This window comes from Heterodontus francisci, chromosome 8 (genome assembly GCF_036365525.1).
Source record: "Heterodontus francisci isolate sHetFra1 chromosome 8, sHetFra1.hap1, whole genome shotgun sequence".
Lineage (NCBI taxonomy): Eukaryota > Metazoa > Chordata > Chondrichthyes > Heterodontiformes > Heterodontidae > Heterodontus > Heterodontus francisci.
In genome coordinates, this window is record NC_090378.1 from 94,379,409 (window position 1) to 94,399,799 (window position 20,391).

The following is a 20,391-nucleotide window of genomic DNA, read 5'->3' on the forward strand; positions in this document are numbered from 1 at the left end:
TTGGCACTTGATTCGGCAGGCCTCCCATAGAAGGGGCAGCATGGGGTTCTCAGCGAGCTTTTGCTGAACATCGAGACCCCTGTCGCCCGGATCAAATTCTGGCCTGAGTGTTAAAATATTTTCATTCACAAGTATCAATAACAATGACTTGCATTTATATAATGGCCTTATTGTAGTAAAACATCCCAAAGTGCTTCATAGGAGCATTAGCAAACAAAATTTGACACCAAACCACTTAAGGAGATATTAGGGCAGATGACCTAAAGCTTCATTAAAGAGATGCAGTTTAAGGAGCGTCTTAAAGGTAGAGAGAGCATTAAAGAGGCAGAGAGGTTTAGGGAGGGGAATTTCAGGGCATAGGACCTTGGCAACTGAAGGCACAGCCGCCAATGGTGGAGCAAATAAAATCGGGGATGCTCAAGAGGCCTAAGTTTTCCAAAGAGTCAATTCTATAATGGAGGCTAAAGAGCTTATAATTCAATGAAAATTACATTTATATTTGCCTAAACAAAAGATCACTTTAAAGTAAATGCCCATAGCATTTAAAATGAAGCTTAAACGATCACAGTATGTACTCTGCAAATACTGCTGCCAAAAAAAATTAATCTGTGCTTGTGGCAGTCAGTTGTAATCAACACATCATCTCAGTTAACTTTCAAGATTCATTCTGAAGGGTTGGGGAAGGATTAGCAAAGCTTATTGGCAAATTAAATTCTGCTATTTTCATACGCAAAGGTAATCTTCAATGGGAACTGGGTGGTACCCTTCTCACATTATCCTTTGATCTCTGGCTCTTGGGTATGAATCAAGCCCCATCTGATAGGATAATTGTCGACTGGCCAGAAAGTCTCTGTGCAAATGCACTCGAGGCAGTCCTAGCATAGAATTTTGAATCCCCAGTGCAAAATTGCCCATAATTGGGCCCTAATTGTCAGTCTCATTCAGAGAAGCCACCAAGTTTCTTGGTGTGGGAAGTAGAAATGTTGCACTGATGCAACAGGGAGAAGGAATGACTTTCTGGAGTTGGAGGTTAAAACAGATCGTAGAAAACTGAGGGTCCAAACATTTTCTCTTCATCGGTCAATCATCAAGCCTGTGTGCCACATATAAAAGGCTGTATGCTACTACTATTACTACCACCATTCAGAAGCTACTTAGGATATGATGGGGATGGGGAGTCACCCATTTCACATTTTGTAGATGTTTTAGCACTCTTTCCCCTTCCGCAGCAATCTCCGATCCCATCATATTTTGAAGAAGAGCACAATAATCTCCCCGGTGTCCCAGCTAATCGGCATTTCTTTACGAACATGAAGATGGATTCTCTGGTCATTACCTCATTACTGTTTGGGGGACTTTGTTTGCAGATTGGCTTCCACGTTCCTTACATTACAACAGTGCCTATACTTCAAAAACACTGCAATGACTGTTAAGCACTTTAGAATGTCCTGAGTTCGTGAGGTGCTATATAAATGCTAGTCTTTCTTTTTTTAAGGTGACAGTTTTCTCCCCCTCCTCCTAATTCAAGATGGTACATTTCCGGCTTCTGCCCTTCCACTCAACACTCAAGTAAGTTGCAGGGAGGGCAGTTTTGGCATAGTCTTGCATTTGAGAAGGTGGGTGTTTCTAGGGAAGAGGAGGCCTAAACTTTCCTTGTGGGGTCTCTTGGTGCTTTTGGTTCTACAAAGAAAGCTTTTCAATCAACCTGTGTGATTGGGTCTCTTCGGGTCACTGATCTTCTTCCCACTGTCTTCATCTGTCAGGAAAACTCCAACAGCTTCCCAGTTCAGGCCACCAGTTAAAATAACATTCAAGCCCAATGGAGACATCAGACCCCAATCTGCATATTAAAGAAGGAGACCACCAGCTTCTGGCAGGTGTCCTTGCTGTCTGCTCTGATTAAAACAGAAGACAACAGATTGGGGTGTAGGCGGGTAAGTCTCCTAGATGATTTTAACTGCCCACCCGCCCAGTTCCCCACCAGGTTGCTAGAGTTAAAATCACTCCTATGGTTTCTGTTACAATCTGTTATCGCTGAAGCTTCAGTGTAGAATTGTTCAGTTTTTAGAAAAAATCACATTGTAGGTGAAATAATTTTTTTGATTCGTCAATATTATGGCCATCTACACAACAGAATGGGGCAAAAATCATTGACAGATTTTGTTCTACAGTATGCACTGCAGTTGGACAAAAAGAGTTTTGTTTCCAAAATACAAGTTCATTAGATCTCATGAGTGTTTCAGTGCAGTTTGACTAATTTAAAGCACATTGTACTTGCTTTCCGCAGATGTATTCTGGGAGAGGAGGTAGGCTAGAAATTTTCTGGTTAATTCCAAAATCTGCACAATTGAAATTTGGAACCATATTACTGACATCGCAACTTCATTTCCTTCCCTTTTTGCTGTCAGGCTGATCTTTTTGTTTGGAAATATGTAATTGTATACAAGAAAGAAGACCTCCTGCGTGACCTGTGGACTGACAGCGCTTTTCATACAGTGCTTGTTGTTAGTAATAGGGAGAGTCCCTTGGGCCAGGAAAAATGGGTCTAAACTGCTGTGATTGGTTACAAGCAGCATTTCTAATTGAAACAGCCTGTGTTACTGGTGGAATTCTGGGATCCTTGGCTGGCTCCCAAGAATGCCCAGAATGTTAGGTTTTTTTCTGCAGGCATCTTACATCAGCTTAGTTTATGACAGAGAAAGTACGGAACTCTCAGAAACTTCAGACCAAAGACAGATTGGTGCACATACACAGACAAAAAGAAAATATTTTAGATGTTCATGTCGAGGAAAGTGATCTTCATCATAAAGGTAAGTTTTCTTTGTGAATCGTTTTGTGACAGCTTTGTACTGGACCTCTAGTGTTTTTGTTTAAACTGGGAAAATCTTACTAAATTTTTGAAGACATAGATAAAGATGAATCATGGCTCATTAAGACCTATCAATGATGAAGAGCAAGCACATCATTCGTAGCCATCATTTCAAGGAGACACTAGTATTGAAAACTGATGCAATGTGGAAAAAGAAAAGTTTTGTGGTTAAAACAAAACTTTTTTTTTGCCGTCTGCATGGCAGGCATAACCAGATGATCATCGACGGCACCGATAATTCTAGAGCTTGCTATGCATCCAGATGTAGGTTTCACAGGGGCTATTTACTTTCAGCAGCCATGCATATGGAAAGCTTTAGAATTAGTATCCATCCCCACACTGGTGTGCATTATTATCATCATGCATTAATGTTGTATTATCTATTCACAGCCTTTTTGGTCATATCTACTTTTTCTCAGTTGTCTTATCGTGCTTTCAGTTATTAGCTGTTCTATATAAATTGTACCTCACCAATTGTTTTTACAGCTGTTTAATAGTGGTACATGTACTCTGGTAATATTATTTCTGTGTATGTAAAATCAATTTTGCAAGCTCGCTCATTTAATTTCCCTACCATACTCTTGTATTCAGCTTTGGACCAAAAGTCTGTATTTCCAGATCATGTGCAGGAACGTTCCAAAATATAGATCAGAACTATGGCTGGAGTTGGGTAGGTGAGGGCCTGGGAAACTCTCTAAGCAGATGACAGCCTCATTTCCCAGGTATATGGGACAGGCAGTTTCCAAAGAAGGCCACAGAACCTACAAGTTCTAGCCAGGATCAGTGTTAGAGGGAACCAGTGCCACTTGTGAAATATTGAGATCCAAATGTTTTTTATCCTTCATTCAAGTCATAAACAGCTGCGTTATTAATCTTTGATGAAAACAGAAAACGCTGGAAATACTCAGCAGGTCTGGCAGCATCTGTGGAGAGAGAAACAGAGTTAACATTTCAGGATAATGATCTTTCATCAGCTCTGATCGCAATGTTTTTCTTCTCTATTAATCTTTGATTTTAGAAATCTGTATTTACCTGGAGACTGTAAAAGTGCATGGCACATTAAAGTACAAGGAATAAATTGGTGTATGAAAGCAAATCACTGCACAAGGACAAATGTTGGAAAAATGAATGGATTATTTGTAGATTTGTACTGAAAAATAATTCAGTCTTTTGAGAAAACTTTCAATAACCATCGAAAAAGAAGTATTGGTCTTCCTATTTCTTAGCCCAGATTAGCAGTCATATTCATATTGCTGAGAGTCAGGTGTCTGTCAGAAACAGTCAGTGAATATTGGTGCAAAGATCTACTCAACCCTCACATATGCAAACCACTTTTTCCCAGTGGGGCAGGTTTAGTTTATAATTAATTGATGGATGAAGTGCTGGGCCATTGAAATTTTTGTGTTGAAATAAACCTTAATACTTCAACCCGGACTCTTCCTTTCTTTCTCTCCCCTCCTCAGCCCTTGAGGCAAGGAATGACAGCAAGGACAATTTAACCTAACCTGCCTCTCAGGCGACTGATGGGATCAGACGCAGTGTTGGTTTTACAACCTTTGGTCAGCAGAGAGTAATATTGGTTGGATGTAAAACAGGTGTTCCACCCAATCCTGTGGATTTCCTGTCCAGTGAGTTAGGTTAAAAGTACCCCCCACTAAGTCAGTGGCAAGGAAGCAGAGTTAATGGTGCAAGCCTACCCTCATTATTCCCAATTTTGAAATTGAGGAAGTTGTTATCATCCATGACTTGATGTTGCACAAGCAGTCTGGCGAGACTAAGGCTGTCAAGGGTTCAAGAGAAGTAGTTTGTTTATGACTATAATGAGGGTTGTGTCAGTGCTGTGAGGAAAGCAGAACCTGGGCAGGAGGGAATCAAACAGGGGTTATATGAGCTGGGGTTAAAATCTACTATTAGAAATGATATCTGTAGAAGGGTTGGATAACATGCAGCATGTCCACACTCCTAAATAATAACAACTCCTAAAGTTAAGTGTAACACCAATCTACTTCCTACCTGTATCCAAAATTGTTCCCCCTGCTAACATTACACCATTAGAACAGTTTTTTTTTCATCACTTTACATGGAATTTTTCCAGTGTTACAATATATTCTGGAGAATTTCATGCAATTGGAGATTTAAATCTAAATTTGCCTCCTGTTAAAATCAACTCTTCACATAGTAATTTAGCTATTAATACATTTGGAAATTAATTCTAGATGTGTTCATTTTGAAATAATATACCAATTTGTGAAAAAAACTTCAAACTTTCAAATCAAATTATGTGGATTAATCTTCACATAAAACCACCATTTATTATTATTAGGTTCATAATTTCAAACTTAAATACTGTAACATTCATGGGGCAGGATGCTTCCAATTTACCTTTTTAAATGTAATATCATGGTCTAAAGCTATCAATCACAGTAATCAATCAGAGCACCATAACTGCTGTACTGGAACAACTGGGATTTCCTGATACAGATATCGAGTAATTGCTATGAAAATAATTGGCAAGGTTTTCTGTTAATCATTATAGACTGAGCAACTAGAACAGGAAGTGCTAGTAGACCAGAACAGAGGAAATAATCTGATTGATTGGCAGGGAACTGTGATTGATAGTTTGTAAGAAAGTAAGTTGAAAGTATGATGTGATATTAAATGCAGGCTGATCAAGTTAATTGGACAGCACAGTCAGCCTTGGCTCAGTGGTAGCACTCTTTTCTCTGAGTCAGAAAGTTGTTGGACTGTTGTCTTTTGCCGCACTGATGGCGATGCTTTCTTTGAGATAAGATTTTAAACCAACTGCCCTCTCAGGTTGACGTAAAAGTTTCTACAGCACTATTCGAAGAAGAGATAGAGGGGTCTTCCAATGTCCCGGCCAACATTTATCCCTCAACCAAAACCTAAAAACAAATCTTAACAGTTATTTAATTATTGTTTGTGGGATCTTGCTGTGTGCAAATTGGCTGCTATGATTCCGACATTACAACAGTCACTATACTTCTAAAGTACTTCATTGGCTGTAAAGCACTTTGGAACGTCCTGAGGTTGTGAAAGGTGCCATATTAATGCAAGTTCTTTCTTTCTTTCTTTCATTGCATTTATAAATTTCAAATCAATTTATGTTGATTCACATCAAATTGTATCTGATTATGCTCTGTGAAGTGCCTTGGGACATTTTTCTACAAAAAGGAACTATGTAAATGCAAGTTTATCAATGCTTTATCAATGTTCATTTAGAAATTAGTTTTGTGTTATCAGTCTATGAATCTGATTATTTTCTCACTTACTAGGAAGCAGGCTGCAGTGGTCTGGAGAAAGCAATACTGATTGCTTTCCCTCACTTCCCTGCCCTAAAGATGCCCATTCCCCACTGAGCAGTTTCCCCAAACACAGATTGGAAACTCAGTGGAATCAGGGATCACACCTACTTCCCATCACATTGTGGGATACCATATTAGGGCAGTGTGCATAAGAACATAAGAAATAGGAGCAGGAGTAGGCCATTCGGCCCCTTAAGCCTGCCCCGCCATTCAATAATATCATGGCTGATCTGCCTCAGACCTCAACTCCTCTTTCGTGCCAGCTCCTCATGCCCTCAACTCCCCGATATTTCAAAATTCTATCTACCTCCTCTTTAATATTTTCAGTGATCTGGCCTCCACAACTCTCTGGGGTAGAGAATTTCAGACATTCAATACCCTCTGAGAGAAGAAATTCCTACACATCTCAGTTTTAAATGAGTGTCTCCTTGTTCTGTAACTATGTCCCCTAGTTGGAGATTCCCCTACTAGTCGAAACAACGTCTCAACATTTACCCTGTCATGCCCCCTCAGAATCTTGTACGTTTCAAAGATCACCCCTCATTGTTCTAAACTCTCATGAATAAAGGCCTAACCTGTTTAGCCGTTCTTGATAAGTCAACCCCTTCATCCCAGGAATCAGCCTAGTGAATCTCTTTTGAACTGCCTCCAATGCCAGTATATCCTTTCTTAAATATGGGGACCAACATGTACAAAGAACAAAGAACAAAGAACAGTACAGCACAGGAACAGGCCATTCGGCCCTCCAAGCCTGCGCCGATCTTGATGCCTGCCGAAACTAACACCTTCTGCACTTCCGGGGCCCATATCCCTCTATTCCCTTCCTATTCATATATTTGTCAAGATGTCTCTTAAACGTCGCTATCGTATTTGCTTCCACCACCTTCCCTGGCAGCAAGTTCCAGGTATTCACCACCCTCTGTGTAAAAAACTTGCCTCGCACATCCCCTCTAAACTTTGCCCCTCGCACCTTAAACCTATGTCCCCTAGTAACTGACTTTTCCACCCTGGGAAAAAGCTTCTGACTATCCACTCTGTCCATGCCACTCATAACTTTGTAAACCTCTGTCATGTCACCCCTCCACCTCCATCGTTCCAGTGAAAACAATCCGAGTTTTTCCAACCTCTCCTCATAGCTAATGCCCTCCAGACCAGGCAACATCCTGGTAAACCTCCTCTGTACCCTCTCCAAAGCCTCCACGTCCTTCTGGTAGTGTGGCGACCAGAATTGCACACAATATTCTAAGTGTGGCCTAACTAAAGTTCTGTACAGCTGCAACATGACTTGCCAATTTTTATACTCTATGCCCCGACCGATGAAGGCAAGCATGCCGTATGCCTGCTTGACTACCTTATCCACCTGCGTTGCCACTTTCAGTGACCTGTGGACCTGTACGCCCAGATCTCTCTGCCTGTCAATACTCCTAAGGGTTCTGCCATTTACTGTATACCTTCCACCTGCATTGGACCTTCCAAAATGCATTACCTCACATTTGTCCGGATTAAACTCCATCTGCCATTTCTCCGCCCAAGTCTCCAACCGATCTATATCCTGCTGTATCCTCTGACAATCCTCATCATTATCCGCAACTCCACCAACCTTTGTGTCGTCCGCAAACTTACTAATCAGACCAGCTACATTTTCCTCCAAATCATTTATATATACTACAAACAGCAAAGGTCCCAGCACTGATCCCTGCGGAACAACACTAGTCACATCCCTCCATTCAGAAAAACACCCTTCCACTGCTACCCTCTGTCTTCTGTGACTGAGCCAGTTCTGTATCCATCTTGCCAACTCACCTCTGATCCCGTGTGACTTCACCTTTTGTACCAGTCTGCCATGCGGGACCTTGTCAAAGGCTTTACTAAAGTCCATATAGACAACATCCACCACCCTTCCCTCATCAATCATCTTCGTCACTTCCTCAAAAAACTCAATCAAATTAGTAAGACACGACCTCCCCTTCACAAAACCATGCTGTCTCTCGCTAATAAGTTTGTTTGTTTCCAAATGGGAGTAAATCCTGTCCTGAAGAATCCTCTCTAATAGTTTCCCTACCACTGACGTAAGGCTCACCGGCCTATAATTTCCTGGATTATCCTTGCCACCCTTCTTAAACAAAGGCACAACATTGGCTATTCTCCAGTCCTCTGGGACCTCACCTGTAGCCAATGAGGATGCAAAGATTTCTGTCAAGGCCCCAGCAATTTCTTCCCTTGCCTCCCTCAGTATTCTAGGGTAGATCCCATCAGGCCCTGGGGACTTATCTACCTTAATTCTTTGCAAGACACCCAACACCTCCTCCTTTTTGATAATGAGATGACTGAAACTATCTGCACTCCCTTTCCTAGGCTCATCATCCACCAAGTCCTTCTCCTTGGTAAATACTGATGCAAAGTACTCATTTAGCACCTCACCCATTTCATCTGGCTCCACGCATAGATTCCATCTCTGTCCTTGAGTGGGCCAACCCTTTCCCTGGTTACCCTCTTGCTCTTTATATATGTGTAAAAAGCCTTGGGATTTTCCTTAATCCTGTTTGCCAATGACTTTTCATGACCCCTTTTAGCCCTCCTAACTCCTTGCTTAAGTTCCTTCCTACTGTCTTTATATTCCTCAAGGGATTCGTCTGTTCCTAGCCTTCCAGCCCTTACAAATGCTTCCTTTTTCTTTTTGACTAGTCTCACAATATCCCGTGTTATCCATGCTTCCCGAAACTTGCCAAACATGTCTTTCTTCCTCACAGGAACATGCTGGTCCTGGATTCTAATCAGCTGACATTTGAAAGACTCCCACATGTCAGATGTTGATTTACCCTCAAACAGCCGCCCCCCAATCTAAATTCTTCAGTTCCTGCCTAATATTGTTATAATTAGCCTTCCCCCAATTTAGCACCTTCACCTGAGGACTACTCTTATCCTTATCCACAAGTACCTTAAAACTTATGGAATTATGGTCACTGCTCCCGAGTACACAGTACTCCAGGTGTGGCGTCACCAACACCCTGTACAGTTGTAACAAGACTTCCCTATTTTTAAACTCCAACCCCCTAGCATTAAAGGCCAAAATTCCATTTGCCTTCTGTTACGACCGATCGCTCCAGTCAAAGCCCCCAATCAAAATATACGATTCTGATTTGGGTGGGAAACACATTGATATTTTAATCCTGTCGCTCCACAGATCGCCTAACACATCATTTAAAACTTTCCAAGTTAAAGAAAGACCCAGCCAAATTGTACCATCTATTAACCCCCGAATAAGGTGAACCAAACCACATGTCTTTAAATTAACAAATTAACTGTTTAATTAGAAAAACTAAATTCTTAAACACTATGAAGATAAAAGCAACATTTAAAATAGAAAAAATTAGAGTCCTTGCAAATTTACAGTCCAATGCTGCTTGAAGTCCTCACAGAATGTTGCTTGAAGTCCTCACAGTCGTCCGATGTGGAAAAAAGGTTCTTCCACAGTAGAAAAGTCCGTCGTCAAACTCCAGCAGTAGGTGATGCTTTCCTTCTCCAGTGAATTTTAATAATTAATGACTTGCAAACATTTTCAATAGAATCAATCTGACTTTCGAGTTTTTGAGGGATAAAAGATTGTCACAGTCTAACTTCCCTTCCTTCAGTTCAAATTATCAGAGATCTCCATTTTGGTTTGACTTATTTTTTAGAACGAGGATAGATAATAATTAAACAGACTAAAATCCTATTCCTTCAGTTTAAATGGTTGAGAGCTCTTTTTTCCACGTGCTAAACACCACAGCTGTCTGTCTGTGTGTCGTCTGTGTCTGTGTTCTGTTAGAACAAACTGTCTTCAAATAAAAATCCAGTTCAAAGTTGAATTGTAGCAAATGTATCGCTTAATACTCACTCCCAGTGGCTGTATCTATGGTAACGAGAATGCACCCTTTGAATCACAGTCTCCAAATGGCTGTTTCTAAGGCAACGAAAATGCACCTTCCTATAACTCCTGAGGCTTGCTGGTTCTTAAAGCAATACTGATCCTTTGCAAGCCTTAAAGACAAACCACATATTCCCGGGAAAATAAAAACTACAAGACCATGACACTTCTTAATTACTTGCTGCACCTGCATGCTAACCTTTTGTGTTTCATGTTCAAGAACACCCAGATCCCTCTGTGCTCCACTTTTTTGGAGTCTCTCTCCATTTAAATAATAGCCTGCCTTTTGATTCTTCCTACCAAAGTGCATGACTTCACACTTTCCTACATTAAACTCCATCTGCCAAGCTTTTGCCCACTCGCTCAACCTATCTATATCCCCTTGCAGATTCCTTATGTCTTCATCACAACATGCCGCTCCACCTATTATTGTATCGTCAGCAAATTTGGATATATTACACTCTGCCTCTTCCTCCAAGTCATTAATATAGATAGTAAATAATTGAGGCCCTAGGTCTGATCTTTGTGGCACTCTGCTAGTTACGTCTTTCCAGTTTGAAAAAGACCCATTAATCCCGACTCTCTGTCTTCTGTGTGTTAACCAATCCTCAATCCATGCTAGTACATTAACCCCAATACCGTGAGCTCCTATCTTGTGCAATAATCTTTTATGTGGCACCTTATCGAATGCCTTCTGGAAATCCAAATACACTACATCTACCGGTTCCCCTTATCAATGATGCTTGTTATATCCTCAAAGAACTCTAGCAAATTTGTCAAACACGATTTCCCTTTCACAAAACCAGCTCCTTTCTCTTTAATTATATGTTTCAATATGAAATTGTGGGTCTGGGCATTTTCATAAACTAAGAAATGTTGTACATTTGAAAACTGATCTTAAAAAATGCTGAAATGAATGTGAAAATGCACAGTTTCATACATGAACCCAGCTCAGTTTAAGACACACAGACTGCCAAATTAACTTCATTGCTAAATTAATTAAAATAAGATGAATGAAATAATATGTATCTATGAGCATGATGTGCTATTATCTTGTCCATTATCTTAATCCTGTCTAAAATGGCTAATTCACAATGAGAAAGAAAGAACTTGCATTTAGTTTCGCACCTTATATTATCAGGTCCACCCAAGGTGCTTTAAGGCACTGGATAACTTTTGGAGTGCAGCTACTGTTACTATGTAAGCAAAAGCAGAATCCAATTTGTGTACAACAAGATCCCACAAACAGCAAATGAATGAACAACCAGATAGTCTGCGGTCGTATAGGCTGAGGGAAGAATTTTGATCAGGACACCAGGAGTGCTTTCTGCTGTTCTTCCAACAGTGCTATGGGATCTTTTACATCAACCTGGGTTAGCAGACAGGGCCTTGGTTTAATGTCTCACACTAAAGACAGCTCCTCCAACAATGTGGAGCTGTCTCAATACTGCATTGGAGTGCCAGCCTAGATTATATGAAATGTTGGTTGTAACTTGAATTAACATCCAGTAGACTTGAAATTTTCCGCTAACCTTTAAGCTTTTATGTCTAGAGACATGGATTTGCATGCAAGGTTCATTACTGCAGGCTATAAACAATCAAAGGGAAAAGGGGCCTTGGTAGTTTCACCTTGCATCCAGATTATAGGCATTTTACATCTGCAATTAATCCAAAGGCCTGACATTCTTAAAGACCAAATTTAAAGCGTGTATATAATAGAAAGGTCATGCTCACATGTCGGCACTGAGCTGGAAAATAAAGGGAAGGTAAAGAAGGTATCAGCAAATAATTATGCCCTAAATTATTTTAATTTTAAGGAAACAATTAGTTAGTTGAGCTTTAGTTCTTTTGTTTAGCCAGAGGCTGGAGAAAAATGTGTTTACAGGATCATTTTAACAACAAAAAATTATAATATTAATTGTTTGATTTTGAAATTGGGCAAATAGCGAAGCTATCCTATCACATACTTAGTATATTATGGCACTATAGGGTAAGGTAGCATAGTGGTTATGTGACTGGATTAGCAGTCCAGATGTTCATCGGCTGGCAATATGTGTTCAAATCCCCTCATGGTATATGGAGATTTGCCATTGAATTAAATCTGGAATTTTTTTTTTAAAAGCTAGTATCATTTGATAGAAATTTGAATCTTAGCTTCATTAAGATAGAGCTCCAATCTCCCAAGAGCTCATTTGATGAAATAAATGTGGATGCCGTGGACTTGTGGAGAAACCAGAAATAAAATAGGAAAGAATTAAAATTGGTTCACTCAGTTATTGGCATGTTTTCGATTGCTTTTTGAAAACTCAATTCAATGTGTAAACTGTTCACATCCCTCGAAATAACTAACTTTACTATAGTTATCTTTACTGTCACTGAAGAATTGTTAATAATTTAGTTATTATGAGTAACCCATCAAAACTATGCTCTTGCTGCAGTGGGTGACAATATATTTGAAGCTTGATTATACCATGAAGTTAATCCTGTTCTACTTAATTAATTTATTTGACTTCCTCTCCTCTTTCTTCTCTTCCCCCAATACACAGAATGGAGTAACTTTTTTTTTCCATAATATACTTTATTCATAAAAATCTGTAAAAATTACATTCCCAAACAGTTTAAAACAGCATCAAGTCAAAAAATACAAACAGTGCAAAGGTGATCAGTTTCCTTCTATACAATCATGAGTTGCCTCACAACTCTTCCATTTCATTGCCATGCCACACAATGGAGTAACTATGCTTCACATCATTCCCTCACTCAGTGGATGTGCTATTGTTTTATCTCCCAGTTGTGCTTTCTGTCCATCTCTACCCATTTCAGTCTCTCTATCTCTCACTCTCTCATATATCAAAATTGCATTTGAACCAGTCACATAGAGGTGCATGAATTAGAAAGTGCCTTGTCTCTACACTTCTTTCCTAATGAGGTTGTGGTGAGAAATCTGCTGTCTGGAAATTCATGAGTGCAGACCCACATTCTAATAATGTATGTCACAGTGCTGTACCAATGAGTGATGACTCTCAACGAAGTTTGTATTTCTGTTTCCATATAAATTGTCTCTATATTTTCAGAAGAAACGCTTAAATGAAATGTCAATCATCTTGGAATTTATAAGACAATATCTTCAATACTCCAGCATTGATGTTGGCCTGTACAGTATAACATAAGTAACAATGGCAGGACAAGTGTTATATTGCATCTGTGGAATGTGGGATCTCCTAGACGTCAATGTGATCCAGGACAAACATGTCTGCAGAAATGTAAGCAGCTAGAGGAATTCTGGGTCAGATTATTGATCTGGAAGCCGAACTGCAGACACTGCACAACCTCAGGGAGGGGGAGAGATACCTGGATACTTTGTACCAGAAGACAGTCACACCTGATAGACTAGGGTCTTCTGTTTTGGTCAGCAGTGAGAGACAGGAGGGTGTGACTGTCAGTGAGGTAAGTAAAGGGACCGAGCAAACAGTAGTGGAGGAGCCTCAGCCTTTGCAATTGTCAAACAGGTTTGAGGTGCTTGCAACCTGTGTGGATGAAAGTGAGGTCTGCAGGGTGGATGAGCAGACTGGCCATGGCACTATGGTACAGGAAGCCATTCAAGCGGGGAAGCAAAAAGGAAAGTAGTGGCAGTAGGTGACAGTATAGTGAGGGGGACTGACAGTGTTCTCTGCAGCAAAGAGCGAGAGTTAAGAAGGCAGCGTTGCCTGCCTGGTGCTAGGGTTCAGGACATCTTCTCAGGGCTGGAGAGGAGCTTACAGTGGGAGGGGGAGGATCCAGTCCTCGTGGTCCATGTAGGTACCAACGACATAGGCAGGACAAGGAAAGACGTTCTGCATAGTCAGTATGAGGAGCTAGGCACCAAATTAAGAAGTAGAACCTCAAAGGTTATAATCTCTGGATTATTACCTGAGCCACATGCAAATTGGCATAGGGCAAATAAGATTAGAGAAATGAATGCATGGCTCAAAGGCTGTTATAGTAGAAGTGGGTTCCAGTTTGTGGGGCACTGGCACCAGAACTGGGGAAAGTGGGGCTGTACCACTGGGACGGTTTACACCTGAACTGTATTGAGGCCAGTGTTCTAGCGTGTGGCATAACTAGGGAAGTAGAGAGGGTTTTACACTAAATAGTGGGGGCAAGGGATCAAATTTGGGAAGATGTGGCAAACCAAAGAGTAGAGACAAGGCATGAGAGAAAGGTTTTAATATGGGAAATGATAAACAGACCATGACAGGAAGGGACAGAGCGTACAAATCTAAGAGTAAATCAGCAGATAAGGCTAGAGGTTACAAAATAACAAAAGGACAAAACTAAAGGCTCTGTATCTGAATGCACGTAGCATTTGAAAGAAGACAGATGAACTGAGAGTGCAAATAGAAATAAGTAAGTAAAATCTGATAGCCATTACAGAGACATGGCTGCAGGATGACATAGATTGGAACCTGAATATTGAAGGGTACATGACATTTAGGAAGGACAGGAAGCTAGGAACAGATGGAAGAGTGGCTCTGCTAATTAATGATGGTTTTAGCATTGTAGAGAGGGATGACCTAAGTTCAGGAAACCAGGATATAGAAGCGGTTTGGGTAGAGATGAGAAATGCTAAAGGTAAGAAGTCACCTGTGGGAGTTGTGTACAGGCCCCCTAACAGTAAGCACACAGTAAGATGGGGTACAAAAGAAGAAATAATAGGAGCCTGTCAGAAAGGTACAACGATAATCATGGGGGATTTTAATTTACATATAGACTGGAAAAATCAGATGAGCAAAGGTAGCCTAGATGAGGAGTTCATAGAATGTTTTTGGGATAGTTTATTAGAACAGCACATTCTGGAGCCAACCAGAGAGTAGGCTATACTAGATCAGGTATTATGCAACAAGATAGGATTAATTCATGACCTCATAGTAAAGGCACTCCTAGGCAGCAGCAATCATAATATGATTGAATTTCACATTCAGTTTGAGGGAGAGAAGAGTGGGTCTAAGACTAGTACTTTAATCTTAAATAAAGGCAATTATGAGGGCATGAAAGCAGAGCTAGCTAAAGTGAACTGGCAAATGAGGTTAAGGGAAAGAAACGGCAGCTGAGGTCACTGTGGTGGATCCGTGAGGCAGAGAACTATGGGGAGGGCATGTTTCAGGAGGTAGTCACCCCGGAGCTTAAGAGAGCACAGGTGGAGAGGGACTGGGTGGCTGCCAGACAGACAAGAAGGTAAAGGCAAGGTAGTACAGAAGTTCCTGGTGGTCATCCCACTTTCTAACCGGTATTCAGTTCTGAATACCGATGGGAGAGAGGGTTCCTCTGGAGTGTACAGTGAGAGTGATGACCAGAGCACCATGGGTGGCTCAGCTGTGCAGGGAGGGAGGAGAAAGACACAGAGAAATAGTGGTATGAGATTCTATAGTTAGGGGAACAGATAGGCATTTCTGTGGTCGCAGACGTGATTCCAGGATGGTATGTTGCCTCCCTGGTGCAAGGGTCATGGATATCACTGAGCGGCCTCAGAGCATTCTGGAGGGCGAGGGTGCACAGCCAGAGCTCATGGTCCACATTGGTACCAACGATATAGGAAGAAAGAGGGATGAGGTCCCGCAGGCTGAGTTTAGAGAGTTAGGAAAAAGATTAGCAAGCAGGACCTCAAAGGTAGTTTTTTTTTAATTCATTCATGGGATGTGGATATTGCTGGCAAGACCAGCATTTATTGCCCATCCCTAATTGCCCTTGAGAAGGTGGTGGTGAGCTTCCTTCTTGAACCGCTGCTGTCCATGTGAGGTCAGGACACCCCACTGTGCTGTTCGGAAGGGAGTTCCAGGATTTTGACCCAGCGACAGTGAAGGAACGACAATATAGTTCCAAGTCAGGATGGTGTGTGACTTGAAGGGCAACTTGCAGGTGGTGCTGTTCCCATGCAATTGCTGCCCTTGTCCTTCTAGTTGGTAGGGGTCGTGGGTTTGGAATGCTACCTAAGGAGCCTTGGTGCGTTGCTGCAGTGCATCTTGTAGATGGGACACACTGCTATAATCTCCGGATTACTCCCAAGGCCATATGCTAGTGAGTATAGAAATAGGAGAATACACCAGATGAATGCATGGCTGGAGAGATGGTGCAGGAGGGGGGGGCTTCAGATTTCTGGGGCATTGGGACCGGTTCTGGGGAAGGTGAGACCTGTGCAAGCCAGACGGTCTTCACCTGAACAGGACTGGGATGAATATCCTTGCAGGAAGGTTTGTTAGTACTGTTGGTTGAAACTAGTTTATCAGGGGGATGGGAACCTGAGGGCAGTTTCAGATCGGACAATTTCAGGGTAAGGAACAGGAGGCAGAAAATTAGTGAGTGACTCTGAAAGACAGAAAAAGCAAAGGTTAAAAAGTGTGCAGCACAGGAATTCGGCAGTGTTAAAAGGTATTTATTTAAATGTAAGGAGTATAGCAAATAAAGTGGATGAGCTGAGGGCACAGATAGACACATGGCAACATGATATCATTGCTATAATGGAAACTTGGCTTAAAGGGGGGCAGGAATGGGAGCTCAACATCCCTGGATATAGAGTTTTCAGGTGGGATAGAGAGGGGGATTAAAAAGGAGAGGGTGTAGCATTATTGATTAAGGAATCAATTACAGCTTTGAAGAGGGATGATATACTAAATGAATCATCAAATGAGGCCATATGGGTTGAGCTTAGAAATAAAAAGGAGCGGCCACATTACGAGGAGTGTACTTTAGACCCCCAAATAGTGAGAGGGAGATGGAAGAACAAATATGTAAGCACATTTCTGAGTGCAAAAACAATAGGGCGATAATAGTTGGGGATTTCAACTGGGATACAAACAGTGTGAAGGGCACAGAGAGCACAAAATTCTTGAACTGCATTCGAGAACTTTTTTAGCCAGCACGTAACAAGCCCAACGAGAGGGGGCGCAGTTCTAGATTTAGTCTTTGGTGTTGAAGCTGGGCAAGTGGATGAAGTAGCAGTGGGTGACCATTTTGGAGATAGTGACCATAATACAGTTAGTTTTAGCATAGTCATGGAAAAGGACAAAAATAAGGCAGGAGTAAAAGTTCTAAATTGGGGGAAGGCAAATTTTATAAAACTGAGAGGTGATCTGACAAAAGTGGACTGGATACAGCTACTTGAAGGAAAATCAGTGGCAAACCAGTAGGAGGGATTCAAAAGCAAGATTCTACAGGCACAGTTTAGGCATGTCCCCATAAAAATAAAGAGTGGTACTGCCAAATCTAGAGCCCCCTGGTTATGTAGAAGCTTACAGGGTAAGTTAAAGTAAAAAAACCGAAGCTTATGACGCTCACAAATATCTTAATACTTTAGGAAGCCAAGAGGAGTATAGAAAGTGCAGGGGTGAAGTAAAAAAGGAAATTAGAAAAGCAAAGAGAGGACGTGAAAAATTATTGGCAGGTAAAATCAAGGAAAACCCAAGGATGTTTTTATCAGTACACTAAGAGCAAGATGATAACTAAGGAAAGCATTGGGCCTATCAGAGATGTACAACAGAACTTATGCGTAGATGCAGAAGTTGTGGGCAGGGTTCTTAATGAGTTTTTGTCTCTGTCTTCACAAAGGAGAGGGATGATACCGACATTGTAGTTAAAGAAGAGTGTGAAATATTAGATATGATAAGCATGATGAGAGAAAAAGTACTAGAGGGTCTGACTTTCTTGAAAGTGGATAAATTGCCTGGGCCGGATGGATTGCATCCCAGGTTGTTAAGGAAAGCCAGGGAGGAAATAGCGGATGCGCTGAGGATCATCTTCAAACCCTCACTGGATACATAGGATTGGAGGTGTGCAAATATTGTACGATTGTTTAAAAAGGGTGCGACGGGTAGGCCAAATAATTATAGGCCAGTCAGTCTGACCTCAGTGCTAGGCAAATTATTAGAATTAATTCTGAGAGACAGGATAAACTGCCACTTAGAAAGGCACGGATTATTCAGGGATAGTCAGCATGGATTTGTTAAGGGAAGGTCATGTCTAACTAACTTGATTGAGTTTTTTGAGGAAGTAACAAGGAGGATTGATGAGGGTAGTGCAGTGGATGTGGTCTACATGGATCTCAGTAAGGCATTTGACCAGGTCCCGCATGGCAGACTGGTCAGAAAAATGAAAGCCCATGGGATATAGGGCAATGGGGCAGGTTGGATCCAAAATTGGCTCTCTGACAGGAAACAAAGGGTAGTAGTCGAAGGAAGTTTTTGTGAAAGGAAAGCGGTTTCCAGTGGAGTTCCAGAGGACTCAGTGTTGGGTCACTTGCTGTTTGTGGTATATATTAATGATTTGGACTGAAATGTGGGGGGCATAATCGGGAAATTTGCTGATGACACAAAAATTGGCTGTTTAGTTGATAGTGAAGAGGATAGCTGTAGACTCCAGAATAATATAGTGGCGCAGTGGTTAGCACCGCAGCCTCACAGCTCCAGGGACCCGGGTTCAATTCTGGGTACTGCCTGTGCGGAGTTTGCAAGTGCTCCCTGTGACCGGGTGGGTTTTCGCCGGGTGCTCCGGTTTCCTCCCACTGCCAAAGACTTGCAAATGATAGGTAAATTGGCCATTGTCAATTGCCCCTAGTGTAGGTAGGTGGTAGGGAATATGGGATTACTGTAGGGTTAGTATAAATGGGTGGTTCTCGGTTGGCACAAACTCGGTGGGCCGAAGGGCCTGTTTCAGTGCTGTATCTCTAAATAGTTATCAATGGTTTGGTTGAGGGAGCAGAAAAGTGGCAAATGGAATTCAATTCAGAGAAGTGTGAGGTAATGCATTTGGGGAGGGCAATTAAAGGAAGGGAATACACAATAAACGGGAGGATATTGAGAGGGGTAGAAGAAGTGAGAGACATTGGAGTGCATGTCCACAGGTCCCTGAAGGTGCAGGACAGGTAGATAAAGTGGTGGAAAAGGCATATGGAATGCTTTCCTTTATTGGCCAAGGTATAGAATACAAAAGCAGGGATGTAATGCTGGAACTGTATAAAACGCTGGTTAGGCCACAGCTGGAGGATTGCGTACAGTTCTGGTCACCACATTACAGGAAGGACATAATTGCTCTGGAAAGAGTAGGGTTATTTTCCTTAGAACAGAGGAGGCTGAGGGGTGACCTAATTGAGGTGTACAAAATTATGAGGGGTCTTGATAGAGTAGACAGGAAGGACCTATTTCCCCTAGCGGAGAGGTCAATTACCAGGCGGCACAGATTTAAGGTGATTGGTAGAAGGATCAGAGGGCGGTGGGTGTCTGGAATTCACTGGCAGGAATGGTGGTGGAGGCAGACACCCTCAACTCTTTTAAAATGGTACTTGGACATGCACCTGAAGTGCTGTAACTGCAAGACTACGGACCAGGTGCTGGAAGGTGAGATTAGTTTGGACGACTAGTTTTTTCATCCGGCGCAGACACGATGGGCTGAATGACCTCCTTCTGTGTCGTAATTTTTCTATGGTTCCATAGTGAATAGAGATGCAATGGCAGACATACGAACATACAGACATTTAAGGAGATATTTTAGAATATACAGAATAGATACATTCCAATGATAGAAAAATCCCAAGGGGAGGACCCACCATCCATGGTTAACTAAAAAAGTTAAAGAAAGTATCAAACTTAAAGAAAAAGCATTTAATTGCGCAAACATGGGTCAGAAGATTGGACAGAATATTAAAAAAACAAAGAATGACTAAAAAATTAATAAGGAGGGAAAAATTAGAGTATGAGAGAAAGCTAGCTAGAAATATAAAATCAGATTGTAAGAGTTTCTTTAGATATATAAAAAAGAAAGAGTTAACAAAGTGAGCATTGGTCCTATAGAAAATGAGTCTGGGGAATTAATAATGGAAAATAAGGCGATGGCAGATGAGTTGAACAGATATTTTGCATCGGTCTTCACTATTGAGGATACAAGTAACATCCCAGTATTAGCTGTGAGTCAGGAAATGGAAAGGAGGGAGGAACTCAGGAACATTACAATCACCAGGGAAATGGTACTGGACAAATTGCTGGAGCTGTGGCCTGACATATCCTGATGGGCTTCATCCTGGAGCCTTAAAAGAAGTGGCTAGTTGATGCATTGGTTTTAATTTTCCAAAATTCCCTAGATTCGGGGAACGTTCCATTAGATTGGAAAAAAGCAAATATAACTCAGAATCGTTACAGTGCAGAAGGAGGCCATTCAGCCCATCATGTCCACACTGGCTTTCTGAAAGTGCAACTCCCTCAGTTCCACTCCATTGCCTTCTCTCCATAACTTTACACAGTTCTTTACACAGAGGGTGGTGAGTGCCT

General features: G+C 41.5%; 1 protein-coding gene across 3 annotated transcripts in view; it reads left to right on the top strand.

Annotated features, from left to right (window-relative positions):
* Nucleotides 1-2,647: 2,647 nt before the first annotated feature.
* The window catches only part of ddr2a (discoidin domain receptor tyrosine kinase 2a), a 199,087-nt gene continuing 181,343 nt past the window's right edge, over nucleotides 2,648-20,391 (top strand). The window contains exon 1 of one of the 3 annotated variants that reach the window (XM_068037746.1): nucleotides 2,648-2,810. In XM_068037746.1, coding sequence (XP_067893847.1) covers nucleotides 2,690-2,810 — 121 coding nt within the window. In that variant the 5' untranslated portion in view covers nucleotides 2,648-2,689. The remainder of the gene's footprint in view (nucleotides 2,811-20,391) is intronic. The other 2 variants (XM_068037748.1, XM_068037749.1) reach the window with 2 other exon arrangements.